We start from the raw sequence: 27,790 nt of genomic DNA, 5'->3' as shown, positions 1-27,790 counted from the left end.
ATAAACGCCACGTACGATTTAGTGCAACCTAACGTGATTGCACAGTATTTCCCCAACCTTTTGACTGACAATGTGCGTGGCCTAATTGAATAACAATGCGCGTCTTCAGAAAGTAGGAAGGGAAGATTTTATCCAATGACAACTACCTAATTTAACATGCATGCCATGTTTTCAATGTAGGATTTCTATCTGGCACTGTAAACAAACGCATGTTAGCATGAAGGAAAGAGGAAGAGAGGACGAATTATCAGTTTGGGAGGAGACTATTTAGCTAGCAAAATTAGCTTCACGGGGTTTCCACTAGCTAGCACAGCCACAAAGTTCATATTTGGCTATATCGTAAAAAATATCGAAAACATAATTGGTGTTAATGTAAGGTCAGGCATAAGGTTATCACTGTGGTTAAGGTTAGGTTTAACATCTAATTTTAAGGAGACAAATTGTAGAAATAGGTGGTGTTTATGACTTTGTGGCTGTAGTAACGACCGTTTGACGGGGATTCCAATCAAAAAGTAAGTCCCGCCGTGACACGCACATTGGTTTGAAGCTATTGTTATGTTGTGAATGAGACAGGTACTGTAACCAGACAACAAGACAGATACCGCAACTTCTCGTTGTGGTCAACACTAGACACCGCAGCTTAGAAATGGAATCATTAACTTCAAGCTAGCTGTCATTAGATTAGTTTGCCATCTACCAGCTAGCCAGCCAGCCAGCATCAGCATAACTACTTACGAAACTATTGTATTGATCACAGTGAGTTTGCCTGTAAAGTTAGCTAGACGATCAGCTATTGAACTGCTGATGATTTAAATTGTAACACGCTAGTTAGTTAGATGAAAAGTATCACCTCATAGTTAACGTGTTTAATAGCTTAGCTAGTTACTAGGTAGCTAGTTAGCCATCGATGGCAGAGAGACACGTCGGCAATGGACAGGAAACATGGGGTTGAGGCCATGGAGAAAGCTCGAGGGACCGGTGGGGAGTGTGGTGAAACAGGAGTCATTGTCAGCGTCTCTACCAGACAAAGTCATGTTAGGATATATCAATGAACCTGTTAGAACTTCTGTGCAGAATCCACTGAAAATCAAATCAAATTGTATTTGTCACATGCACCGAATACAGCAACCTTACAGTGAAATGCTTACAAGCCCTTAACCAACAATGCAGTTTTAAGAAAATACAATTTTTAAAAAAGTAAGAGAGAAGAATAACAAATGATTAAAGCAGCAGTAAATAACAATAGCAGAGCTATATACACGGGGTACCGGTACAGAGTCAATGTGTGGGGGCACCAGTATTGAGGTAATATGTACATGTAGGAAGAGTTATTAAAGTGACTATGGATAGATAATAACAGTAGCAGCAGCGTGGTGGGGTGGCCATTTGATTAGCTGTTCAGGAGTCTTATGGCTTGGGGGTAGAAGCTATTTAGAAACCTCTTGGACCTAGACTTGACACTCCGGTACCGCTTGCCGTGCGATAGCAGAGTGAACAGTCTATGACTAGGGTGGCTGGAGTCTTTGACTATTTTTAGGGCCTTCCTCTGACACCGCCTGGTATAGAGGTTCTGGATGGCAAGAAGCTTGGCCCCAGTACTGGGCTGTACGCACTATCCTCTGTAGTGCCTTGTGGTCAGAGGCCGAGCAGTTGCCATACCAGGCAGTGATGCAACCCATCAAGATGCTCTCGATGGTGCAGCTGTAAAACCTTTTGAGGATCTGAGGACCCATGCCAAATATCTTCAGTCTCTTGAGGGGGAATATGTTTTGTCGTGCCCTCTTCACGACTGTCTTGGTGTGCTTGGACCATGTTAGTTTGTTGGTGATGTGGATGCCATGGAACTTGAAGCTCTCCAACTGCACCACTACAGCCCCGTCGATGAGAATGGGGGCATGCTCTGTCCTCTTTTTCCTGTAGTCCACAATCATCTCCTTTGTCTTGTCTACATTGAGTGAGAGGTTGTCCTTGCGCCACACGGTCAGGTCTCTGACCACCTCCCTATAGGCTTCTCATTGTTGTCTGTGATCATACCTACCCCTGTTGTGTCATCAGCAAACTTAATGATGGTGTTGGAGTTGTGCCTGGCCGTTGGTTAAGAACCGAGTAATCAGTGAACAGGGAGTACAGGTGGGGACTGAGCACACACCCCTGAGGGCCCCCCGTGTTGAGGATCAGCGCGGCGGATGTGTTGTTACCTACCCTTACCACCTGGTGGCGGCCCGTCAGGAAGTCCAGGATCCAGTTGCAGAGGGAGATGTTTAGTCCCAGGGTCCTTAGCTTAGTGATGAGCTTAGAGGGCACTATGTTGTTGAACCCTGGGCTGTAGTCAATGAATAGCATTCTCACATAGGTGTTCCTTTTGTCCAGGTGTGAAAGGGCAGTATGGAGTGCAATAGAGATTGCATCCTCTGTGAATCTGTTGGTGTGGTATGCAAATTGGCCTGGGTCTAGGGTTTCTGGGATAATGGTGTTGATGTGAGCAATGGCAAGCCTTTCAAAGCATTTCATGGCTACAGACGTGAGTGCTACGGGTTGGTAGTCATTTATGCAGGTTACCTTCGTGTTCTTGGGCACAGGGACTATGGTGGTCTGCTTGAAACATGTTGGTATTACAGACTCGGACAGGGAGAGGTTGAAGATGTCAGTGTTTGGTCAGCGCATGCTCGGAGTACACATTCTGGTAATCTGTCTGGCCCTGCAGCCTTGTGAATGTTGACCAGTTTAAAGGTCTTACTCACATCGGCTGCGGAGAGCGTGATCACACAGTCTTCCGGAACAGCCGGTGTTCTCATGCATGTTTCAGTGTTATTTGCCTTGAAGCGAGCATAGAAGTAGTTTAGCTCCTCTGGTAGGCTCGTGTCACTGGGCAACCCTTTGTTAATACAGGCCCTGTCACATCCGACAAGCGTCAGAGCCGGTGTAGTACGATTCGATCTTAGTCCTGTATTGACGCTTTGCCTGTTTTGATGGTTCATCGGAGGGCATAGCGGGATTTCTTATAAGCTTCCAGGTTAGAGTCCCGCTCCTTAAAAGCGGCAGCTCTATCCTTTAGCTCAGTGCAAATGTTGCCTGTAATCCATGGCTTCTGGTTTTGGGTGTGTACGTACAGTCGCTGTGGGGATGACATCCTCGATGCACTTATTGATAAAGCCAGTGACTGATGTGGTGTACTCCTCAATGCCATTGGAAGAATCCTGGAACATATTCCAGTCTGTGCTAGCAAAACAGTCCTGTCGTTTAGCGTCTGCTTCATCTGACAACTTTTTATTGATTTAGTCACTGGCGCTTCCTGCTTTAATTTTTGCTTGTAAGCAGGAATCTGGAGGACAGAATTATGGTCAGATTAGGCAAATGGAGGGCGAGGGAGAACTTTGTACTAGTCTGTGTGTGGACTAAAGGTGGTATAGAATCCCCCCTCTGGTTGGACATTTAACATGCTGATAGAAATGTAAGTTTCCCTGCATTACAGTCCCCAGCCACTAGGAGCGCTGCCTCTTGAGTGTTTTCCTGTTTGCTTATTGCTGTTCTGTCTTGTCAATAGTGTATAACCCGCCAGCTGTATGTTCTTAATGTCGTCGTTCAGCCACGACTCGGTGAAACACAAGATATTACAGTTCTTAATGTCCCGTTGGTAGGATAAATGTGCTTTCAGTTCATCCCATTTATTTCCCAGCGATTGAACGTTAGCTAGCAGGACGGAAGGCAAGGGCAGATTAGCCTGGGTTAGCCTGGGTGACAATATTAGCCTATCACTTGTGAATTATATTTTATCACTTGTGAATGATGCCCAGCATAAGAAACAATGCCTTTTTTTTGGCGACACTTTCTAATCATAGTCGCACACCTCGCACATAGTCGCATGTAACCTAGCCCGTAGGCCTATATGTTTTGATAAGGTTTGTATCACAACTGAAGTGGCCAAATAACTTCTTAAAATTAAGCACATTAATCTGCTTTACAACGGGTGTAGAGCCTAACTGGCATACATCAAGCAGCGTGTGAGTTTTAAGTTTGGGGAAGATAATTTTCACCATAAAAATGGACCTTTATAATAAAAGCATTACATGCATAATAGCCAAATAGTTTGGCCACATTGTGTAAAAAAGTTTTTTTGATGCTAGTTGTATACATTTGGGATCTATCTCATCCCACAACTGTCCCAGACTATGTTTGGAATATTTATTTCTCGCATAGAGTAGAATAGGGTGACTTGTACTATGGGGGATAGTAGATTGACATAGGCTAGTGGTTTTGCTGTTCGTTAAGCCTACTCATCTTATTGGCTGATGAAAAGTAAATGTGGACATTTCTTCCAATATCTTCAATATGCACCTCGGCAGCGGGATAAGGACGTGTACAGTTGTGTGTCTATCTTCACTTGTAGCCCGTGAGAAAGATCCGATCACGTAATGGAGAGCCATGTGAGTGAGAGGTGATTCAGAGCACTCCGCACTCAGGGAGAAGGGCACAACGGCCACTGGCCACAAAGGGCATGGATTTTTTTTAGGGTGAATTACAGCCACACAAAGGGAACGCCGCCGTAAGATTCTAGGCATTTTCAAGTGCTTGTCAAATTGTGAATGAGTGACTGGTGTAGTGTGTAAAGCCTGCGCAAAAAAACAAAGCAGAGGTCATGCCTTTTCAAGCAACTTTTTTTCAAATCATCATATAGTCGCATCATGCAGCTTTACAATGTATTATAAATTAAAACATATAGCCCAATGTTTGTAGAACAACTAAAGTTAAATGAATAACTCTAAATTAAGCATTTAGGAGTACCTATTTCTTTGTTAACCGCTCAACACAGAATAGCCGTGTGTGCGCAGTCCCTCAAATAATTTGTTGAAAATATTTATTTTATTCAGCTTTGTTCAATTGTATTCTTCATACTATTAAATCATATAAAATAATGCCAGGGAATTCTAAGCAAATCTTGTCTGCTAAATTAACTAGTATAGCGCATAGCCACATCAGGACCTAACATAAGAACAACTCTCAAGTTCTGATATTTTGATCTTCTGAAATAGACTACATTTTCTACATATCATGTTTCTTTAGACCTGTCTAAAATAAATAATGGATTCATTGGGAAGGTGTAGGCTATATTACGGTACATAGATTTAGACTTTTTAAAATGTAGATGTTCCAAAAGTCATCAGTGGCTTGTAGGAAGCCAGGAGATGCTAAATATGTTTCTCAATTACCGTGAGACTGACAGTTATTTGCTTTACAATCACCAGCTGACAATTTTGTGACTTCCCTAGCCACCACATGCTTCACTATAGGGATGGTGCCAGGTTTCCTCCAGACGTGACACTTGGCATTCAGGCCAAATAGTTAAATCTTGGTTTCATCAGACTAGAGAATCTTGTTTCTCATGGTCTGATAGTCCTTTAGGTGCCTTTAGACAAACTTCAAGCAGGCTGTCGTGTGCCTTTTCACTGAGGAGTGGCTTCTGTCTGGCCACTCTACCATAAAGGCCTGATTGATGGAGTGCTGCAAAGATGGTTGTCTCTAGCTCTGTCAGTGGCCATCGGGTTCTTGGTACCTCCCTGACCAAGGCCCTTTTCCCCCTATTGCTCAGTTTGGCCGGGCGGTCAGCTCGAGCAAAAGTCCTGGTGGCTCCACACTTCTTCCATTTAAGAATGATGGAGGCACTGTTCTTGGGGACCTTCAGTGCTGCAGAAATTTGTGCCTCGACACAATCCTGTCTCAGAGTTGTACAGAAAATTCCTTCGAGCTCATGACTTGTTTTTTGTGTTTTTTTTTAGCTCTGACATGCACTGCCAACTGTGGGACCTTATATCGACAGGTGTGTGCGCCTTTCCAAATCATGTCCAATTAATTACATTCACCACAGGTGGACTCCAATCAAGTTGTAGAAACATCTCAAGGATGATCAATGGAAACAGGATTCCCCTGAGCTCAATTTTGAGTCTCATAACTAAGGTTCTGAATACTTAGTTCCAGACTTGGAATTCTGAATGCACTGTATCTCCCTGGCATATTAAATAATTCATGCAGAAGCATACAATACATTTTTGAACTCAACTTATTGTGCTGTGCTCACTTGAACAGGAAGGTGGTGTCATCAAAGTCTAGCATTCTCTGGATTTGTGGTGCTTTCATGACAACTGAGAACTATGAAAAAGAAAAGGTTTAATCATGACATCAGTAATGTTCAGGTCGGAGCTCTAGAAAGAGGCAAGCAACACTGAAGCATGCATAAGAGCACCAGCTGTTCTGGACAACTGTGTGATAACGCTCTCGGTAGCCGACGTGAGCAAGACCTTTAAACAGGTCAACATTCACAAAGCTGTGGGGCCAGACGGATTACCAAGACGGTCCACGCATGCTTTGAATACACAACTGGCAAGTGTCGTCGCTGACATTTTCAACCTCTCCCTGACCCAGTCTGTAATACCTACATGTTTCAAGCAGACCACCATAGTCCCTATACCCAAGGAAGCGAAGGTAACCTGCCTAAATTATTACCGCCCTGTAGCTCTCACGTTGGTAGCCATGAAGTGCCTTAAAATGCTGGTCATGGCTCACATCAACAGGATCATCCCGGATACCCTAGACCCACTCCAATTCGCTTACCGCCCCAACAGATCTACAGATGACGTAATCACTCTCCACACTGCCCTTTCCCACCTGGACAAAAGGAGCATGTATATGAGAATGCTGTTCATTGACGAAAGCTCAGCGTTCAACACCATAGTTCCCACAAAGCTCATCACTAAGCTAAGGACCCTGGGACTAAACACCTCCCTCTGCAACTGGATCCTGGACTTCCTGACGGACCCAGGTGGTAAGGGTAAGCAACAACATGTCTGCCTGATCCTCAACACGGGGGGCCCTCAGGGGTGCGTGCTCAGTCCCCTCCTGTACTTCCTGTTCACCCATGACTGCGTCGCCAAACACAACTCTAACACCATTAAGTTTGCTGACAACACAACAGTGGTAAGCCTGATTACCGACAACAATGAGACAGCCTATAGGGAGGGGTCAGAGACCTGGCAGTGTGATGCCAGGACAACAACCTCTCCCTCAATGTGAGCAAGACAAAGGAGCTGATCATGGAATACAGGAAAAGGTGGGCCGAACAGGCCTCCATTAACATCGGCGGGGCTGTAGTGGAGCGGGTCGAGAGTTTATGCACCCTTTCAGTTTGTTTATCAACTCATAGAAGTAGTAGTAGAAGAAAATAATAAAATTGACTGCTTCAAAATGGACAAGCCAGTGCTCTGAGGCCATGGGACCGATGGGACCGATACAAAGAAGAGGCCTCTGTCTTTCTCTATGGTTGGGGCATAGCCTCTTTATTTGGGGCAGACACTGATGTTTTCTATCATCTCTAGTTGAAGTGTTGTGTCAAGGTGCGTCTTGTGTCGCCAGATGTCTTGGAGACAGATATTCCACACCAGCTGCGTGGTGCTTCTGGTAGAGCTGCTCTGTCTGGAGGCAGTGCCCATCAGTCTGGACAAGACCAAGGTGAACCAGCTGGAGGACAAAGCCTCAGAGCCATCACCAAGTGTGGTAAGAGTTTGTGAAGGATCACGTACCAAGCAAGCACAGTGGAGAAACATGGCAGGCAGAGCAGCCCTAACAGCAATGAAAAAAGCAGTCATTTGTGTTTCCTGTATGAGCTCACACCAGTTATACCAGCTAGCAAATATTTTCTCTTACATAATTTATTGAATTGTAAAGTATACAGACTGAACTGAAGGTCTATTGAATGATGCATGAGCTAGTATGCATGTTATGCATACTACTACTACTTACTACATTATTTAATGTAACAGGACACTGGACTCCACTATGACCGTTATCTCAGGGAAGTCATTGATTTTCTGGAAAAAGACCAGCATTTCAGAGAGAAGCTCCATAACACAGATATGGAGGACATCAAGGTATTCTAACTGTGTCCTGCTCATTCTTGTTGTTCTTACTCTCTCCTTGAGTCATTATTAATGAAAAATGTAAAACAACAGCAGTATGATAATCATTACATCACGTTTCCTACAGATGGGGAAGCTGGCCAAAGAGCTGGACTTTGTCGGCCACCATGTAAGGACACAACTGGACGAGCTAAAAAGGCAGGAGGTTAGCCGGCTACGGACACTGATCAAAGCCAAGCAAGACATCGAAGGAGGGAACGGTATGCTGCCCAGTGAAAATACCATTAATATGCCTTAAGTGGTGTACTGTTACCGTCTAGAAACACTAGGGTGTGTGGGCAAGTGACCAAGAAGTACATTTTTGAGGGAAAGGTCTCAGGAGGATGTGGTTACTGTAGTGTCTGTGTTGAGTCACCTACTTACTTGTGAAACATGCTTCTGAAAATCTCTGCTTCGAATCACAATAGTAACCGCACACTATTACAGACAACAGTAACGTCTCACTTCAACCTCTAATAGGAAGGATTACAGGCTAGTTTAGATGCACACGGGGTGAGCTTTGGCACTGGATAACTATTACAGTGCCAATGTCAGGTCATCAAATGTCATATTTGTGTAATGACTCTGTTAAACCTCACTCACAGATATGGCAGTAGACCACCAAGCTCTGCTGAAACAGTTTGAGTACCTAAACCACATGAATCCTCACACCTTTGAAGTGGAGGATCTGGACAGACTCATCAAATCAGTAAGTATAATGCAGAATGCATGGTACATGCATACAGTAGCTTACTAAAGTCCTTCATTTGACCACAAGGCCACAAACGATCTGGAGAACTATGACAAGGAGCGCCATGAGGAGTTCAAGAAGTACGAGATGACGAAAGACCATGTGCGAAGGGAACACCTCAAGACTCTAGACGATGGAGGGAGGAAGAGGGAGGAAGAACATTACAAGGAGATGAAGAAGAAACATGCAGACCATCCCAAAGTCAACCATCCAGTAAGTCCAACTGCACTTGGATGATATGTTATCTGTGTGTTTCAGAGCTCAATCTGTTTGTGTACACATATGGTCTAGCCAGTCTCTAGACCATGGATGGGCAAGTTTGATGTGGTGGGGTGCCACAATAAATCTAAACTCATCATGAGTGGCTCGAGGGTCTGTATCTAAAAATGTTTAGCTGACATGGTTTAATTGAGTGACTAACATAACGAGAAACTGCTGATGCACAACCACATTTCAAAATGGGATCTTGTGTTTTCTATTATTCTAACTCCCAGCAGTTAGTTGAGACCCCAAATGAGTTCCTAAACAATATACACTGACTGTAGAAAACATTAATGACACCTGCTCTTTCCATGACATAGTTTTCACCCGGTCAGTCTATGATCCCTTATTGATGTCACTTGTTAAATCCACTTCAGTGTAGATGAAGGAAAGGAGACTGGTGAAAGAAGGATTTTTAAGCCTTGAGACAATTGATACATGGATTGTGTGTGTGCCATTGAGGGTGAATGGGCAAGACAAAAGGTTTAAGTACCTTTTGAACAAGGTATGGCAGTAGATACCTGGCGCACCGGTTTGAGTGTGTCAAGAACTGCAACGCTGCTGGGTTTTTCACGCTCAAGAGTTTCCTGTGTGTATCATGAATGATCCACCATCCAAAGGACATCCAGCCAACTTGACACAAGTGTGGGAAGCATTGGAGTCAACATGGTCCAGCATCTCTGTGGAATGCTTTCGACACCTTGTAGTCCATGCCCTGACAAATTGAGGCTGTTCCAAGGTCAAAAGAGGGTAGAACTCCATATTAGGAAGGTGTTCCTAATGTTTTGTACACTCATGCTAATGTTTTGTACACTATGCTGTATATATTAGTTTGTTTATGGAAATTGATCTGCGAGCCTACAAAAGGGTTCAAACGCAAAATTCAAGTTGCCTATTTCTGCTCTAAACTTGCCCCATAATGATTTAGCTCAAGTTAGCCATTCATATCTAACAGGGGATTAACTTTTTTTTTTGCTGTGCAGGGCAGCCAGAATCAGTTCAAAGAGGTGTGGGAGGAAGCAGATGGTCTTGACCCTGAAGATTTTGACCCCAAGACCTTTTTCAAGCTGCATGGTAAGTTCTCATCAATAGACATCACAGGTTGGGGCAGGGACATCCATCTCAGAGTTCCTCAACATTCTTGCGTTTGAATTTTCAGATTCCAATGGAGATGGCTTCTTCGATGAGCAGGAATTGGAGGCATTGTTTACCAAGGAGGTAATTTGTCCTCTTTTTGAATGTTTCACCTGCAATGATGATGAAACGTGTGCATGTATAGATAACGTTTTTTTCTGTGGGCTCAGCTGGAGAAGATCTATGATCCTACCAATGAAGAAGACGATATGGTGGAGATGGAGGAGGAGCGCCTGCGTATGAGCGAGCACGTCATGAACGAGGTATACTGTTGTCCCGGCCGTGAACCTTGCATACTACACTGCTCAAAAAAATAAAGGGAACACTTAAACAACACAATGTAACTCCAAGTCAATCACACTTCTGTGAAATCAAACTGTCCACTTAGGAAGCAACACTGATTGACAATAAATTTCACATGCTGTTGTGCAAATAGAATAGACAACAGGTGGAAATTATAGGCAATTAGCAAGACACCCCCAATAAAGGAGTGGTTCTGCAGGTGGTGACCACAGACCACTTCTCAGTTCCTATGCTTCCTGGCTGAAGATTTGGTCACTTTTGAATGCTGGCGGTGCTTTCACTCTAGTAGTAGCATGAGACGGAGTCTACAACCCACACAAGTGGCTCAGGTAGTGCAGCTCATCCAGGATGGAACATCAATGCGAGCTGTGGCAAGAAGGTTTGCTGTGTCTGTCAGCGTAGTGTCCAGAGCATGGAGGCGCTACCAGGAGACAGGCCAGTACATCAGGAGACGTGGAGGAGGGCAACAACCCAGCAGAAGGACCGCTACCTCCGCCTTTGTGCAAGGAGGAGCACTGCCAGAGCCCTGCAAAATTACCTCCAGCAGGCCACAAATGTGCATGTGTCTGCTCAAATGGTCAGAAACGGACTCCATGAGGGTGGTATGAGGGCCCGACGTCCACAGGTGGGGGTTGTGCTAACAGCCCAACACCGTGCAGGATGTTTGGCATTTGCCAGAGAACACCAAGATGGGCAAATTTTCCACTGGCGCCCTGTGCTCTTCACAGATGAAAGCAGGTTCACACTGAGCACATGTGACAGAGTCTGGAGACGCCGTGGAGAACGTTCTGCTGCCTGCAACATCCTCCAGCATGACCGGTTTGGCGGTGGGTCAGTCATGGTGTGGGGTGGCATTTCTTTGGGGGGCCGCACAGCCCTCCATGTGCTCGCCAGAGGTAGCCTGACTGCAATTAGGTACCGAGATGAGATCCTCAGACCACTTGTGAGACCATATGCTGGTGCGGTTGGCCCTGGGTTCCTCCTAATGCAAGACAATGCTAGACTTCATGTGGCTGGAGTGTGTCAGCAGTTCCTGCAAGAGGAAGGCATTGACGCTATGGACTGGCCCGCCCGTTCCCCAGACCTGAATCCAATTGAGCACATCTGGGACCTCATGTCTCACTCCATCCACCAACGCCACGTTGCACCACAGACTGTCCAGGAGTTGGCGGATGCTTTAGTCCAGGTCTGGGAGGAGATCCCTCAGGAGACCATCCGCCACCTCATCAGGAGCATGCCCAGGCTTTGTAGGGAGGTCATACAGGCACGTGGAGGCCACACACACTACTGAGCCTCATTTTGACTTGTTTTAAGGACATTACATCAAAGTTGGATCAGCCTGTAGTGTGGTTTTCCACTTTAATTTTGAGTGTGACTCTAAATCCAGACCTCCATGGGTTGATAAATTTGATTTCCATTGATAATTTTTGTGTGATTTTGTTGTCAGCACATTCAACTATGTAAAGAAAAGTATTTAATAAGAATATTTCATTCATTCAGATCTAGGATGTGTTATTTTAGTGTTCCCTTTTATTTTTTGGAGCAGTGTATATTCCCATCGATTGCTAGCACTGAAAGTTAGATTGGTTTCGTTGATTTAATGAAATAAATAGTTCACATGGTGACTGATCTCACTGTTTACAGGTGGACACCAACAAAGACCGACTGGTCTCCTTAGAAGAGTTCCTGATTGCCACAAAGAAAAAGGAATTCCTGGAACCAGATAGTTGGGAGGTATGGTAGCCATATCTATTTAACTCTCATTCATACAGGCCTACTTTGAATATTTCAACATTATAACTCATTATTATGAAATGGCAAGAGTAACAAAAACCATACCATATCTATAAACACTTCTACATTCAACCACACTGTAATTGTTGCTTTTCATACCAATAGAGGTAGAATGAACCTCCTTTGTTAGACCTTAGAGCAGAACCAGGCCTACACAGATGAGGAGATGAGGGAGTTTGAGGAGCACCTGACCCAGCAGGAAGAGGACCTCAACCAGAAAGCATCAGACCTCCAGAAACAGAGGGATGAGTTGGAGAGGCAACAGGAACAGCTCAACTCACAGAAAGTAGAGCTTCAGCAGGTACAGAGTGGGCAGTGGTAGAACAGACACAACCAATAGGTTCTCTATTACTGTAATGCACTTATTTTGTGTGGTATTGTTATTTTTGACATGTGCTGACATGCTTACCTACAACCATTAATCTGCTTATCTCTGTTTGTCTGTGGTGTTTCAGGCAGTAGAACACATGGAACAGATGAAAACCCAGAAAGTTGAGCCCCCTCCAGAGGTTCATGGTGAGTGATAGTTTACCCCAATTCCATTTTCTCGTGTATTTTGAATGTAGAGGTGACTATGGAAAATGGATCTTAAGATGAGAACAATTCTATTGGGGAGAAAAAAGGGAGAAAATAAACTAAATTTTAAAAAAGATGTAAAAAATTAACTGTATTCAAAACTACTCCCTTTTTTCAGTAGAAGGGAATGCTATCCCAGAGCCACGAGGAGAGTACCATCCTTTGCCCCCGGGCCACCAAGATATGTTCCAAAACCACCCGGGTATGAAGCAAGACAACCACTTCCAGAACCAAATACCCCACAACACCCAACCACGACTCCAGGATCTGCCCCCAGGCCATCAGGCAGTGCCATAGGGCCAACATGACTTACCATGTCATGTTGCCATAGGCCCCCATCAGAACCAGCCCACTCAACCCCAGCTGTCAGATGAAACTATAAACACCTCTGGCTCCATGGCCCCCCACCCACAGACCTTTGCACACTGGACTGGAGGTATATAAGTACTATGGAGGTCCCTCCATATGGGCATGTATTTTATTTTTTATTTCACCTTTATTTAACCAGGTAGGCTAGTTGAGAACAAGTTCTCATTTACAACTGCGATCTGGCCAAGATAAAGCATAGCAGTGTGAGTGGACAACACATGGCGTAAACAATTAACAATGTGTGGCCCGTTATCCTGAAAGAGTTAACTGAAAACCAGCTGGAGAACACAGGAGGTGTTTACAGTATCTCTGCCCACTTGTGGATATCAATTTGAGCCTCCAAGGCCTGGAAATGTTTTATACGCTTGCAGTCAGGGAATTTGTTATAGAGTGCATACATGGTATGTGATGTATGGATTGGTCATAATTGATCATTACTTGAAATGCAGAGCTTTGGTGGAATTGTTTTGGTAGTGTCAATGTATTTTGGAACATCATTTTTAATTAGTGCTGTGTGATATGACAATTAGGCCTAATAATTGTCTGGTCACTCCAGCTGAATAATGATAATGTTGTGAAATGTATGGATTCCTGAAAAGGTGACATTTCAAAAGGCACTGAGAGCATTATGAACAGTAAAGATGACTGTCTCATGCAATAGAATATACATCTACTTTTTGTATGGGTTCATTTCTGTGTATTACTTTATATTCTCAAGTCTGATAACAGCAATGTATGCTAATGTTGGCTATTATGGGCACTAGTCATGGGAAACCTGAGTGCATTGCAGTCTTATTTTGTGGTGCTTATACTATAGCCAGCCTTTTGGATTACCTTATTGATGTGCAAATGCAAGAGTCAGTTGATGATCTGGTTATTTCTGTAGGGATTATAGGTAACCACGTCTTGTTTTCACGTTTGTGTTTGAGTGAGGCTCCTGTTCCTAATGACCTGTAGGTGTGTCTTGGCCAAGGCCAGTACATGTATTGATACTGAACAGCCCGTTACCAGGCAATGATGTCTACCTTTTGTACTCAGCACATCACCCCCAGTCTCTTTTAATGGGCCTTTTTGTTTTACTTTTACCAAATTCTGCTGGCTAGGGCAAATGCTATTTTATCTTGCACCATAGAGGTGTGCCTAATTTCTGTATAAAAGATTAGTTTAATTTTCAGATGACCAATGGCACAGGAAAACATCTGTAAAGTGATATTCTTTATAGCTAGAGTGAAACTAACACAAAGTTGACAGAATCCTTACATTCTACAGACCTACAGTGTAGACATGAGTTCCAAGGTATGTTTTTGGACAGAGCAGATATGAAGTGACAAATGTACAGAACATAACAGCTACCATCTGGCCAGAGCAAAATGTGCACACAGGAAGTCTTCATTTTGGGTAAATCAGTCAGACCTATAACCTGCTTAGACTACACACCATTTGTACTGACTTTACTCCCCAACATGCCATAGCAATACAATGTACAGTATAAACAATCTTCACATTGAGACAATGTCCTTGCATGGTATGACTGCAGTCAATATATTGTTTGGTCTTTCGTGTCATGCTTCCAAAGCCTGTCACTAGCCCCAGACAGTTTTGTAAATGATTGCCTATCAAGCAAATACCCAAATAAACAGTCCAACAGCAAAGGCACACATGTTCCAGCTTGATCAGTTTAAGGCTATGCAATAGCATGATTGTGAGAAAGCTAAATATCTGACAGAGCTACAGGTGGTATGTATGGCTTCAGACCCAGGCTTCACCAAACCAACCTAGAGGTTGATATGGAGAGGAACAGTCAGATCAGGGGAAGGATGGTCCAGGAGGGTAGAGGTGATTGTATCCAAGACTAATTGGCTTGATGTCCAGACAGTTGGGTCACCATCCCTCGGCTGGGCTTGAACAGTCCCCCCCGGCCTGCAACCGCCAAGCAGACAGAAAATAAGTCAGCTGAGGCCAGCCTGTCACCCTTATTCTGGGTTAAGTCTGGGCATGGAGTACAAACACCTACATCCACATTCTATAAATGGCTAGTGTGCACCTGCCAGGGAAGGGATCAACTCTAATATGGAGACAAAAATTGACATTTATGTGCAAGCTAATACACCCATCACAAAATGTAGTCATGTCAATTCAGCTAGTCACAGTGAATAATGCCACTGTGTATAAGAGCTTCGGAAGCTTTTATCCAGGTCTACAGAATGTATTTTGCCAGATGGAACCAAAAGGGGCGGGGTACATCTATTGCCCTAGGATTTACAAATAACTCCACAGGTTTACTTTGAAACTCTGACATTTGTTTCATGAATGTGAATGGCCAACAATACATGTATGCTCCCATGACAAAATACAGAAGGCAGGGCACAGCAGGTGAGGGAGACGGAAGCAGAGTGAAGGTCTTTCAGCAAAGCATAACCAAAATCCTCCAACCCACTCTTAACCCCGAGATGTCAGCAGAGGCAGATAAGGCTGTGGTGGCACCACAGAGCAGCAGGGATCAACGAAAATAAATTAGCAGCAGACAGCAGGTTATACAACACATCTTTATTGAAACAGTCTCCCAAGGAGTAACATCAGCTTACAAAGATGGAAAAAAACAAACATGTAATGCAATGAGAACCAAAAGCACCAGGGAAAAGTGGTTGACAGGGCTGGGCAGTGACAGAAAATATAAAAGATTCTCATGGATTGGACTGACAGTTGCAGGGGTTTTTTGCATTTATTTTGTACAAAAAATAAATTAATGAAATCTTTCAAGTTTACAGGAATATCTATTTGTTTCGAACACAGACTTGCTGATAAATCTAAATGCTGTGGATTTCAGCTTTACATGTGTTAAAACAAAAGTATCTTAGACATACCAAAGCAGGCTTACTCTGATAAATAGGCTTGGAGAAATGAGAAGATAGATGAGAAACAAAACAAAACCTTTTTTTTTATAAAAGTGAGCTGGGGCAAACATTCATAATATCTGAATGTTCAATGTGGCGGAAGTTGACAATCCTTTAAGCGGTTTAGGATCGCATCGCTTGAGCATTACCTCGAGAGCAACCCCGAGGTCCCTGGGCTGCTCCCCGCTTGTAGCCTGGCTGATATCCCTCCTGTAGAAACAACTGGTCATTCAGAAAGACTTATACAGCACCTTCATGACAGTATCTGGGACAACAACTCACACAATCCTAATGCAAGGGTCAAGTGTTTTCTAGTCACTTGGACCTAAATGGTTGGCTGTGCCCTTCCTTACCCGTTGGTAGGTGCTGTTGGAGTAGTCCCGGGGTGCAGTGCTGAACTGGGCCTGTTGCCCATAACCATTGTTTGGGGTGTTCGAGAAGGGAGGGCGATAGCCATCATATCCTCCTGAGGAAGACAACCATTTATGCTGTTAACACCATAATAAATCACTCCTGTATGAAAGTATGTCCCTTACAGTAAATTAGCTGGATCTCATACCTCTGAAACCGTTAGAGGATCCTCGGTATCCATTGATCATGCCCCGGGGGTTCCTGGGGCCTCCGCGAGACACGGCCCCCCTGCTGTTATAGAAGGACTGGCCTTGCCGCCCAAAGCCTGGCCCCTGCACCTGGTGGCCCGCTGCCGACGACATCACTTGGTCTTGGGTGTGGAAGCCTCCTACAGCTGAGAACAACATAAGGGTCATTAACATTTGACCTTTCTGATCTTGCCCTTAGACCCAGGGTCTACTGCTCCTGATTCCACTCATCTAAATCACATCCTCAGACACCCCAGTCCCTCTCTCACCGGACTGTAGAGTGTCCTGCTGGATGTCAGGCTCCTCCACGGAGTGCTCCGCCTGGCTACTGAAGCCCTGGCCGTAGCCACTGGGGAACTGCTTCAGACCGTCTGCTTCGTTAGTGGGGGGCACGGGGGCATTCAGGTTGAACACCTTAGGGACACAATACAACCAGAGAAAAGCTTTCATTTAGAGATGTCAGATACCCATGCAGGACAACAGCAAATCACCACTAACAGATTGTAGTCTGATTATTGAGCATACCGTACATACTGTTCAAGGTTTGCAAAAATAAAGTTAATCAGTTTAGAGTTGATTATAAAGCGTTATGTAGACATGGGGGCAGACAAGAAGAGCATTCTGTTCTGCTCTGACAGAAAGAGGGGCGGGGGGGTATGGGGTGAAGCTTGGTTTTGAGAAATGTAGGCCAACACTGGAATTCTACTTATTAATTCAGTTGATGTCCCAATCAGTTTTTTCATTATCGTTGCAAAGTAAATCTGGTATTACTGTTGTGTGACAGTGTGTACTACTTCTATTCTTCCTGTCGTAAGACACATTATGAATGTGTGGCAAGTGATTAGAGTTAAGTGGGTTATGTGACAGTTTTGTTCAAGTGAAGTGGTGACAGTTAAGTCCTCCATTAACAAAGCCTACCGCTTGCATGGACTGGAATGGTGCTGCGTTGACATTGATGCCGCCGCTGTGGGGGGTGGAGACGGGCGGGAAGGCAGAGGGCAAGGAGGACGGGGCGGGGGACTGCTCAGACGACAGGGACATCGAGGCCTGGTTTAGGGAGGGGGCAGGGCGTGGTGGGGAGACAGAGACGTCACATACTTCAATGGTTTTCACAGACACTTCAGGACAGGCAGGTAGGATGAGTGTTAACCATCTCTCACACTGCCCAATTACAACCAAGCATAGAGAAGCTTCACCACCCACCCACACACACACAGCCAGGGGGGTAGAGGAGGGTGGAGCAGAGGGCACCTTGGGGAGGGAGGGTTTACCTGGATGTGGTCGATGCCGTCGGTCTGTGGCCGGGGCTCTGCTGTGTGGGAGGGCTGGTAGAGAGGCGCTGTGGAGGAGTAGGCATCAGGTGTGGGGGAGACCATGAGGACCTGGGGAGGGAAGGGGGAGAATAAGGGAAGGTTCACATAGTATCCTTGCGCTTTAAATAAGTCTGCTCCGGTATCGAGTCTTGGGGATTACTACTACCATAATTCTGTTCAAGTGTCATTATTGCTACTTACTTGTGTAGATTCAGGAACTGAGCTTGGTTGAGCAAGTCTGGATTCTGAATGAACTGTACACAAGATAAATATAACATGGTTTGTTGGTAAAACAGCTAAGAGCAACAACAAAATAAACAGACAAAACTCAAGAGTATATAAGCAGTACCACACTAACTGGACAGTTTATTAGGTACACCACCCCGTTCACAAAAATGAATCGCTCCTACAGACAATGAGTCACATGACCTGCTATATAAAGCAGACAGGCATCCAGATACTGTTTGATTGACCTTTAGAATGGGCAAAATAAGTGACTTAAGAGACTGAGCATGGTATGATTGTCGATGCCAGGCTCGCCAGATGCAGTAGCCTCCTGGTCTTTTCATGCACGACGGTGTCTAGGGGTTACCAAGAATGGTGCGACAAACAAAAAACATCCAGTCAGCAGCTGTCCTGTGGGCGAAAACAGCTCATTGATGAGAAGTCAAAGGAGGATGGCAAGAATCGTGCAAGCTAACAGGCGGGCCACAGAGACAAATAACGTTACAGTATAACAGTGGTGAGGGTAGGCAACAACATCTCCTCCCCGCTGATCCTCAACACGGGGGCCCCACAAGGGTGCGTTCTGAGCCCTCTCCTGTACTCCCTGTTCACCCACGACTGCGTGGCCACGCACGCCTCCAACTCAATCATCAAGTTTGCGGACGACACAACAGTGGTAGGCTTGATTACCAACAACGACGAGACGGCCTACAGGGAGGAGGTGAGGGCCCTCGGAGTGTGGGGTCAGGAAAATAACCTCACACTCAACGTCAACAAAACTAAGGAGATGATTGTGGACTTCAGGAAACAGCAGAGGGAACACCCCCCTATCCACATCAATGGAACAGTAGTGGAGAGGGTAGCAAGTTTTAAGTTCCTAGGCATACACATCACAGACAAACTGAATTGGTCCACTCACACTGACGGCGTCGTGAAGAAGGCGCTGTAGCGCCTCTTCAACCTCAGGAGGCTGAATAAATTTGGCTTGTCACCAAAAGCACTCACAAACTTCTACAGATGCACAATCGAGAGCATCCTGGCGGGCTGTATCACCACCTGGTACGGCAACTGCTCCGCCCTCAACCGTAAGGCTCTCCAGAGGGTAGTGAGGTCTGCACAACGCATCACCGGAGGCAAACTACCTGCCCTCCAGGACACCTACACCACCCGATGTTACAGGAAGGCCATAAAGATCATCAAGGACAACAACCACCCGAGCCACTGCCTGTTCACCCCGCTATCATCCAGAAGGTGAGGTCAGTACAGGTGCATCAAAGCTGGGACCGAGAGACTGAAAAACAGCTTCTATCTCAAGGCCATCAGACTGTTAAACAGCCACCACTAACATTGAGTGGCTGCTGCCAACACACTGACATTGACACTGACCCAACTCCAGCCACTTTAATAATGGGAATTGATGGGAAATTATGTAAATATATCACTAGCCACTTTAAACAATGCCACCTTATATAATGTTACTTACCCTACATTATTCATCTCATATGCATACGTATATACTGTACTCTATATCATCGACTGCATCCTTATGTAATACATGTATCACTAGCCACTTTAACTATGCCACTTTGTTTACTTTGTCTACATACTCATCTCATATGTATATACTGTACTCGATACCATCTACTGTATCTTGCCTATGCTGCCCTGTACCATCACTCATTCATATATCCTTATGTACATATTCTTTATCTCCTTACACTGTGTATAAGACAGTAGTTTTGGAATTGTTAGTTAGATTACTTTTTGGTTATCACTGCATTGTCGGAACTAGAAGCACAAGCATTTCGCTACACTCGCACTAACATCTGCTAACCATGTGTATGTGACAAATAAAATTTGATTTGTGGTGTGCAGAACGGCATCTCGGAATGAACTCGGCAGTCCTTGTCACAGATGGGCTAGTGCAGCAGATGACCACTCCTATCAGCTAAAAACAAGAAGCGTGTCCAGTGGGCATGCGATCACCATTAAGGAGTGGAAATACATTGCCTGGTCCGACAAATACTGGTTCTTGTTGCAACATACTAATTGGCATCGTCAGGATTTGGAGTACCTAGCATGATTCCATAGACCCATCCAGCCTGGTGCGGGGACTGTTTTCCTGGCACACGTTAGGTCCCTTGATACCAATGGAGCAATGAACATTTCCTACACCTTGTAGAATCCACTCCCCAAAGAATTCAGGCTGTTCTAGAAAAAAGGGGGGAGCTGATCCAGTACCAGATGGGTGCACCTAATAAACTGTCAGTGAGTGTAGAAGCGAACATGTCTAAGAGGACTACAGCCTCAGTGGTGGTGTTGGTCAGAGGAGAGTTAAAAGAAAATGTGATGTACTAACACTTACCCATCTGCTGCAGGTCCACGCTCTGTGCAGGCTTCATGGGCTGCGCCAACACGATGGCTGGGTCCAGGGCATGGCCATCAAACTCCAACATGGAGTCCTGTGGAAGGAAGCACATGGGTCAGCATGAACAAGAGACCAAACCGGATCCGATAAGGCACCCAGCGCAGGACCATAGGGGGCAGTTGGAAGGATCATCACCTGCATGAAGTTATAGGTCCCCTGCATCTGGGCCATGAGGTCCTGTACGACCTGCTTCCGGACCACAGGGTCAGGCGTGTGGGAGACTGGGTTCACAGTGTGAGGCTCAGGGGTCATCTGGGGAGGAGGCTGGTGCTGGAGGACATTGACCACCTAAAGACACAGGGACAGATTTAAACCCATCTGATGACACCATTGGGCCAGGGCGTTACTTGTTGAACCCTAAAAGATTATGTTTGTGACTGTGTAATATGACAAATTATATGAGAGGTGTAGACATGCAGCATACCTGGACCTCTGCTGTCCACTCCTCTACTTGGTCGATGCCAGTGCTGCTGTATGTGGTTTCTGGAATGAACTGTCTGTTTACAAACTACACAAATAAACACAAGATCACTTGATTAGATTCCAATAGGTAAGGTAAACCAGAGAATTCTGAACTTTACAGCAGTTAAGAGTCAGGGTAGAGATTGAACTCACCTCTGTGGCTTCTACTTCAATGGCCTCTGTGTATTCTTCAGTAACTATTCCCTCTGTAAAAGGAATATGCTCTGATTAATATCCACTCATCCAGGTCCACACACTCAGACCAATCATAACATGAGTTCCCCTCAGTGATGATAATCTAACCCAGAAGTAAAATCTCACGGAATTTCGTCAGCTGCGTGATTAACATTGTCTTAAAACGTATTAGTAATTGAGAGATACAGCGACAAAAGTCTCCAACCTCGCAATAGGAAACGTTCAGCCAAAGCGAAGCAGTTTAAGCACTGCCTTCGCCCAATCCTGATACATCCAAATAGCCAGTGCCAACCCCCCCCAAAAAAAACTGAACTAATGGTGCTCATTTAGCCCTGGCAGATTCTCTCAGTCTACACAGAGATCCTGGTTACCTGGTGCCGCAGGCTGCTCCCCGCCCCCAGACAACTCATGCGCCACAGACTGCTCCTGCTGCTCCTCCTCCTCTTCTTCTTCCTCCTCCTCCTCTTCCTCCTCTTTTTCACACACTCCGTTCTGATGCGTTTGTGCGCTATCAAAATAGCCACTCAGCAGCACCTTGTCCAGGGTCTCCTTCAGTGCCTTGTCTATAGGATTGGGACAGGTCATATTCAGAACGTATTAGAAATTAAACGTTTGTGTTGTGCAACAAACACTCAGTCAATAGGCCGGGTCTATGCTTGGTATAATCATAGCTGTGACCCATTCCACAGCACCATGCCAGGCCTGGCCAAGATCCACAGCTCGAAGAACTTTAATAACCTACAAGTATTTATAATCCACAATGCCATATGATCCACCACAAAGTTGTCGCTGGAACATGTGGGGTGGATGCTCAGCATTTGTGGAATGACAGGTGTCCTGTGTCTGGGCTGGCACTACCCCTCAAAGCCCACTGGCCTAACCCCAGTTCACCCCAACCACCCAGAAAAGCACTTCCCCTTATAAATGTTCTGCTAACATGGACTGTATGTCCAGCAAGCCATTTGTGCTTCAAGGGGTTGGAAGGGCTTTAGTCATAACACTGCTCCCAGTTGAGCCAGCTCGTAAATTTCCTTCCAAGCTCTTTTTCCCCAAAATCTAAAGATAAGCCCCAAGATACTCAGTATACAGATGGGGGTGTGGGTAACTAATTAAACAAGCCAAAGCCTACATGTACAGAGTAAATACATTGAGAGCTACTTCAGAAGTGTTAGAAACATACATGTGGTTCCTGCCACAGCCTGGTCTCTGCCCTCTAGCAGTTCCCATAGGTGTAGGGAGGCCTCCTCATACTGGTCAGTCAACCTGGAGAACAGGGTAGGACATTTACAACATGCATACAATCATATTACGTCACTCCATCAAAAAAAAAGAGAAGCAAAAAAAGTTTGTACCTGACGTCATGGTCCCGTTCCGGGCCCACGAGCTTGTAGAAACTGTCCAGTGCGGTGAGGTTATAGTCGGTGAGCAGGGGGGAGCCTGCAGCGGGCTGTTTCAGGTCCTGCCTCGTCTGCTCATCGCCCAGTCGGTCAAGCAGGAACTGCAGCTCCAGAACAGTCTTCAGACGCCTCTGCTCCGTCTCCTCCCGCTGAAGCTGCTCCCTCCGGGCAGACTTCTTCACTGCTTTCTGAATCTGCAAGGAAATGGGGAAGGAGTTGTCACTGCACTATGGCCACAGTGACTGAGAAACAGCACCTAATAAATACAGTGAGTGTGGTCATAGTGACCAGAATGAAACCTTGAGACAGAACTCACCTCCTGCCCCAAAGACAGGAAGCTCTTCTGCAACTCCCTTGCAAAATCCAGGTTGTTGGTCACTTCCTGGAACTTAGTCAAGGCATCCTACAGATGAGACAAGAGAGGGAATGAACATTAAATATGTTTTGTTAGCTGTGTCACAGATCAAAACGACAAACACCACAGTATAAAATCAATGGAAAGCCGAAGAATGAAAGATTATAGTACATATGCAACAGGTTAAACAATCAAGTTCACAATTGAAGTTCCCTGAGATAACATCGACCCAGACCCGTGTCTGGTACATACCAGCTGATCCTGGTTCAACCGTTCTCCTTTATTCTTCTTGGCCTGGTAGTCATCCAGCTTGCCCTATAGAAATATGGAACATTTAATAATGGTTACGAAAAGGTCTGCTGAGATTATTTCAGCAGAAATATACCATCTATTAAGTGCTGTGATTCTAACGGCAAATAAAAGTCACAGGTTAATGATTGATTACACCAACTACATTTGTCTGTAGCCATAATCTTAGCCTTAATCTTAGTTACCAACTTTGAGACAAAGTCAATGCATGGTCATAAAGCAGACAATTTTCCCAGACAAGAGAGACATCCAGAATTGCTCTTCAGTTGGGTCTCAAGCAACAACTAAGCATGAAACAACCTATTATTTTTGGGAGGTATCTGAAAGCATGCTTAGATTAAAAAAAGGAAACATTGTTACCTTTTTCTTTTCCATGTTGCGGACCTTCTTGTCTATCACCTGCAGGACCTGCTTCATGGCCTCAGACTGGGTCCCAGAACCCAACTCTGGGCTGGAGGACTGAACAGCATTGTGGCCAACTGTTGCTGAAGGCATCTGATGAGAAGACAGAAAATTATTTGTAGCAGTCATTATTAGTGAAGGCTACAAAACACTGAGGCTGTAATTGAATACAATAAAGATTAAAATATGTTGATTAAAACAGTTTGCCAATGCATGGTGCTGTAAACAACAAAGGCCGGAACAATGACGTTACATTGTTGACCACATAAGTGGTCAGACAGACATTTTATATAAAAAATGTTTTAAATCAACATGGGGTACCCATTAATGTTCCTTGGCAAAAAACTAAGACCTATGAATCAATTTGGATAATATGTCGGTTTGCAGGATGATTTATGTCAACCGCTAACGTTCGCTAACTCAAGACAAGTAACGTTAACGTTATAATTCAACTAACGACGTTAGTATTCACAGATTTTTTTTTTTTTTTACCATAAGCCAACTAAGAAGCTGAAGCCGGCGAGGCACAGGAAAAAGTGGATAAATTGCAAGTCCTTTGTGAGCCGTGAGACTGTCAGCCGAGCATTGTCCATTGAGCCGCATAAACGTTACCTGCCAAACTAACGTTAGCTAGTAGCTACACTACTCATCAACATCAAATAAACAACTATTCCGAGAAAACACTTGATGTAGCTACCTACATGTCGTCACAAGTATAACGTGTATGCCATTTGAAAAACAGATGATCATAAATTAGGCTTAAACTTGAATCCCATCCCACAACAACCCCCACCCAGCTACAAGGCTAGCTTAGCTGCATTTAGCTAGCTAACGTTCGCTAGTTTCATTTTCTCCTGGCATTGTTACCGAGACCGGCGTTAGCTAGCTGGCAACGCGAGATAGAAATCGATAGCTGACTAGCTAGTTAGCTAGCTAATTAGTTAGCTAACGAGATTCGAGAAAAAAAGATGAACTACATTTATATGAACAACAGCCATCACACTAGTTTGTTGAAATGTACCTTGCTAATGTGGTCACTGAACCTGGATTCCGTTAAATCAATTGGATGACAGGACAATGCTATATAGAGATGACTTTAGTCAGAGGCTAGCCTAGCTCGCTAACTTAGCTTGCAAAATTATTTCTGAATTTGACGCTGACAACATCCACTTACCTTAAGGCTATCTGTCTTTGTTCGTCGTCTGACGTAGTTTTAGCTCTATATATTTCGTGTAACTTGTATGTTATTTTGTATCGACAATGGTGTTCTGCCTCCCCGGCCTCACCGAGAACTATACACTATACTGCTGGCAGGCTACAGATGCTAACGAGACACGAGAACAGGGTCGGCTGGCTGCAAGGCCCCGTTGGTAGTCCTAGAATTGCCTGAGTTCATTTTAGAAGACCGACAGATTTAACTAGAATCAGTCCTCAACAACATTGCCTATAATTGCAGACTAATTATTATAGAAGCTGTATTTGACAGATTTAGGTAAACATTTTTATGCAAGTCAATTTGTATTGCATCCCAAATGTATTGCAAGCCATTTACTGAATCCCAAGTTTATTTAAGCCATTCTTCTCTGCTTTGAAAAGGACAGTAGATTATTCTTTGCAGATCTATCGAATGATTACGTCTAAATAATATCACAGTTTCTAAACCCAAAGGCGCAAAACCGCGAGACTCCCGGGAACAGTTGCCAAACAGACCAGGCCAGGGTTTGAGAAGTGAAAAAATATTCCTTAGTTAAGTTTCTCGAAATTTAAAGGCACAACCTTGATTCGAGCCAATGTCGTTGGTAGTTGAACGTGTTATTACTCCAACCCCGTGAAAGTGACAAACTGACACGTTTTCATTTGTGTCAAAAACAACTATATATCGAATAAGTGCATTTGTAGCATGTACACGGATGACGTGTTTCTATGCATCAGTTTAGCTTAACAACGTCGCCATGACATCGCCTACTAATGTGATCGGGGATTTCTATTGGAGAAGCAGTGTTCGCCTATCTTCAAACTGTACTGTGTTTGATAATATTGTTCGCTAATATTCGACAAATGTTTTATTAACAGGTGCCTGATAATCATTAAGTGATCATGTGTAGTAGGCCTAAATCAAATTGTATTTGTCACATGCTCCAAATACAACAGGTAAACTTAACCGTGAAGTGCTTGCTTATGAGTCCTTCCCAATCATGCAGTTAAAAATAACAAAACAAAGAAAAATGGCGACAAGAGGAATGACTACACAAAAATGGAGCTAGAGTGCATTCGGAAACTATTCAGAAACCTTTACTTTTTCCACGACAGCCTTATTCTAAAATTGATTCTATTGTTTTCCCCCCTTCCCCTCATCAATACTCGATAATGATATAGCAAAAACAGGTTTGTATACATTTTTGCACATTTCTTTAAAAAAACAAAAAACGTAAATATTACATTTACAAAAGCATTCAGACGCTTTACTCTGTACTTTGTTGAAGCACCTTTGGCAGTGATTACAGCCTCGAGTCTTAGGTGTGACTCTAAGCTTGGCACACCTGTATTTCGGGAGTTTTTCCCCATTCTCTGCAGATCCTCTCAAACGTATTCTGGTTGGATGGCGAGTGTCACTGCACAGCTATTTTCAGGTCTCTCCAGACATGTTCGATCAGGTTTAAGCCCAGGCTCTAGCTGGGCCACTCAAGGACATTCAGAGACTTTTCCCAAAGCCACTCATGCGAAAGCTTGGCTGTGTGCTTATGGTCGTTGTACTGTTAGAAGGGGATCCTCTGTGCTCTGTAGGTTTTCATCAAAGATATCTCTGGTCTTTGCTCCGTTAATCTTCCCCTCGATCCTGACTAGTCTCCCAGTCCCTGCCGCTGAGAAACATCCCCACAGCATGATGTTGCCACCACCATGCTGCATCGCAGGGATGGTGCCAGGTTTCCTCCAGACATGACTCTTGGCATTCATGCCAAAGTGTTGAATCTTGGTTTCATCAGACCAGAGAATCTTGTTTTGCATGGTCTGAGAGTCCTTTAGGTGCCTTTTGGTCAATTCCAAGCAGGCTGTCATGTGCCTTTTACTGAGGAGCGGCTCCCGTTAGACCTGATTGGTGGAGTGCTACAGAAATTGTTGTCCTTCTGGAAGGTTTTCCCAGCTCCACAAAGTAACTCTGGAGCTCTGACAGGGTGAACATTGGATTCTTGGTCACCTCCTTGACCAAGGTCCTTCTCCCCATTGTTCAGTTTGTCCAGACAGCCAGCTCTAGGAAGAGTCTTGGTGGTTCCAAACTTCTTCCATTTAAGAATTTTTTTTTTTTTTTTTTTCACCTGTAATTAACCAGGTAGGCAAGTTGAGAACAAGTTGCGACCTGGCCAAGATAAAGCAAAGCAGTTCGACACATACAACGACACAGAGTTACACATAGGAGTAAAACAAACATACAGTCAATAATACAGTATAAACAAGTCTATATACGATGTGAGCAAATGAGGTGAGATAAGGGAGGTAAAGGCAAAAAAATGCCATGGTGGCAAAGTAAATACAATATAGCAAGTAAAACACTGGAATAGTAGATTTGCAGTGGAAGAATGTGCAAAGTAGAAATAAAAATAATGGGGTGCAAAGGAGCAAAATAAATACAGTAGGGAAAGAGGTTACAGGTTGGTGATGCTATGGTGACCAGCGAGCTGAGATAAGGGGGGACTTTACCTAGCAGGGTCTTGTAGATGAAATGGAGCCAGTGGGTTTGGCGACGAGTATGAAGCGAGGGCCAGCCAACGAGAGCATACAGGTCGCAATGGTGGGTAGTATATGGGGCTTTGATGACAAAACGGATGGCACTGTGATAGACTGCATCCAATTTGTTGAGTCGGGTATTGGAGGCTATTTTGTAAATGACATCGCCGAAGTCGAGGATTGGTAGGATGGTCAGTTTTACAAGGGTATGTTTGGCAGCATGAGTGAAGGATGCTTTGTTTGCGGAATAGGAAGCCAATTCTAGATTTAACTTTGGATTGGAGATGTTTGATGTGGTTCTGGAAGGAGAGTTTACAGTCTAACCAGACACCTAGGTATTTGTAGTTGTCCACG

General features: G+C 44.5%; 2 protein-coding genes across 9 annotated transcripts; one reads left to right on the top strand and one right to left on the bottom strand.

The window, feature by feature from the left end:
• The first annotated feature begins 73 nt into the window (after positions 1-73).
• On the top strand, positions 74-20,692 carry LOC118394192 (nucleobindin-2-like). Of its 5 annotated transcripts, none has more exons than XM_052462561.1 (14): positions 74-512; positions 5,775-5,815; positions 7,405-7,545; positions 7,812-7,919; positions 8,035-8,167; positions 8,552-8,655; positions 8,725-8,910; positions 9,942-10,032; positions 10,118-10,176; positions 10,263-10,355; positions 12,040-12,129; positions 12,320-12,490; positions 12,645-12,705; positions 12,884-14,790. In XM_052462561.1, exons 3-14 carry the CDS (start codon positions 7,405-7,407, stop codon positions 13,060-13,062), a joined length of 1,416 nt encoding a protein of 471 aa, XP_052318521.1. In that variant the 5' UTR covers positions 74-512; positions 5,775-5,815; the 3' UTR covers positions 13,063-14,790. The 5 variants fall into 5 exon arrangements, 4 of the variants coding, with proteins under 4 accessions (XP_052318521.1, XP_052318520.1, XP_052318519.1 ...); XR_008064262.1 differs by lacking the exons at positions 74-512; positions 5,775-5,815 and adding exons at positions 515-573; positions 20,544-20,692 and having other exon boundaries at positions 12,884-13,201; XM_052462560.1 differs by lacking the exon at positions 5,775-5,815 and having other exon boundaries at positions 75-512.
• On the bottom strand, positions 14,337-25,645 carry LOC118393988 (caprin-1-like). 4 transcript variants are annotated; one of them, XM_035787259.2, is made up of 19 exons: positions 25,490-25,645; positions 23,672-23,806; positions 23,255-23,317; positions 22,964-23,050; positions 22,603-22,841; positions 22,431-22,513; positions 21,622-21,813; positions 21,209-21,261; positions 21,018-21,101; positions 20,729-20,881; positions 20,531-20,627; positions 18,142-18,194; positions 17,899-18,009; positions 17,546-17,674; positions 16,897-17,041; positions 16,588-16,773; positions 16,382-16,494; positions 16,178-16,238; positions 14,337-15,054 (listed from the first exon to the last, which is right to left on the bottom strand). In XM_035787259.2, the coding sequence occupies exons 2-19, from the start codon at positions 23,804-23,806 to the stop codon at positions 14,987-14,989; spliced, it is 2,052 nt and encodes a 683-aa protein (XP_035643152.1). In that variant the 5' UTR covers positions 25,490-25,645; the 3' UTR covers positions 14,337-14,986. The 4 variants fall into 4 exon arrangements, with proteins under 4 accessions (XP_035643152.1, XP_035643151.1, XP_035643150.1 ...); XM_035787258.2 differs by lacking the exon at positions 25,490-25,645 and adding an exon at positions 24,888-25,442; XM_035787257.2 differs by lacking the exon at positions 25,490-25,645 and adding an exon at positions 24,206-24,417.
• Between the last annotated feature and the right edge of the window lie 2,145 nt (positions 25,646-27,790).

Source organism: Oncorhynchus keta, chromosome 14, assembly GCF_023373465.1.
Source record: "Oncorhynchus keta strain PuntledgeMale-10-30-2019 chromosome 14, Oket_V2, whole genome shotgun sequence".
NCBI lineage: Eukaryota > Metazoa > Chordata > Actinopteri > Salmoniformes > Salmonidae > Oncorhynchus > Oncorhynchus keta.
This window is presented reverse-complemented; position numbering and strand designations above follow the sequence as displayed.

Bases quoted from the DNA above. Each gene is read 5' to 3' on its own strand.
- LOC118394192 (XM_052462558.1), top strand. The intron at 8,911-9,941 runs GTAAGTCCAACT...TTTGCTGTGCAG, and splicing joins ATCCCAAAGTCAACCATCCA to GGCAGCCAGAATCAGTTCAA. The intron at 12,130-12,319 runs GTATGGTAGCCA...CTCCTTTGTTAG, and splicing joins TGGAACCAGATAGTTGGGAG to ACCTTAGAGCAGAACCAGGC.
- LOC118393988 (XM_035787257.2), bottom strand. From the start codon at position 24,316: ATGCGGCTCAATGGACAATGCTCGGCTGACAGTCTCACGGCTCACAAA. The intron at 23,807-24,205 runs GTAAAAAAAAAA...TCTTCTCATCAG, and splicing joins AGCTTCTTAGTTGGCTTATG to ATGCCTTCAGCAACAGTTGG. The intron at 15,055-16,177 runs GTAATGCTCAAG...TGGCGGTTGCAG, and splicing joins ACCTCGGGGTTGCTCTCGAG to GCCGGGGGGGACTGTTCAAG.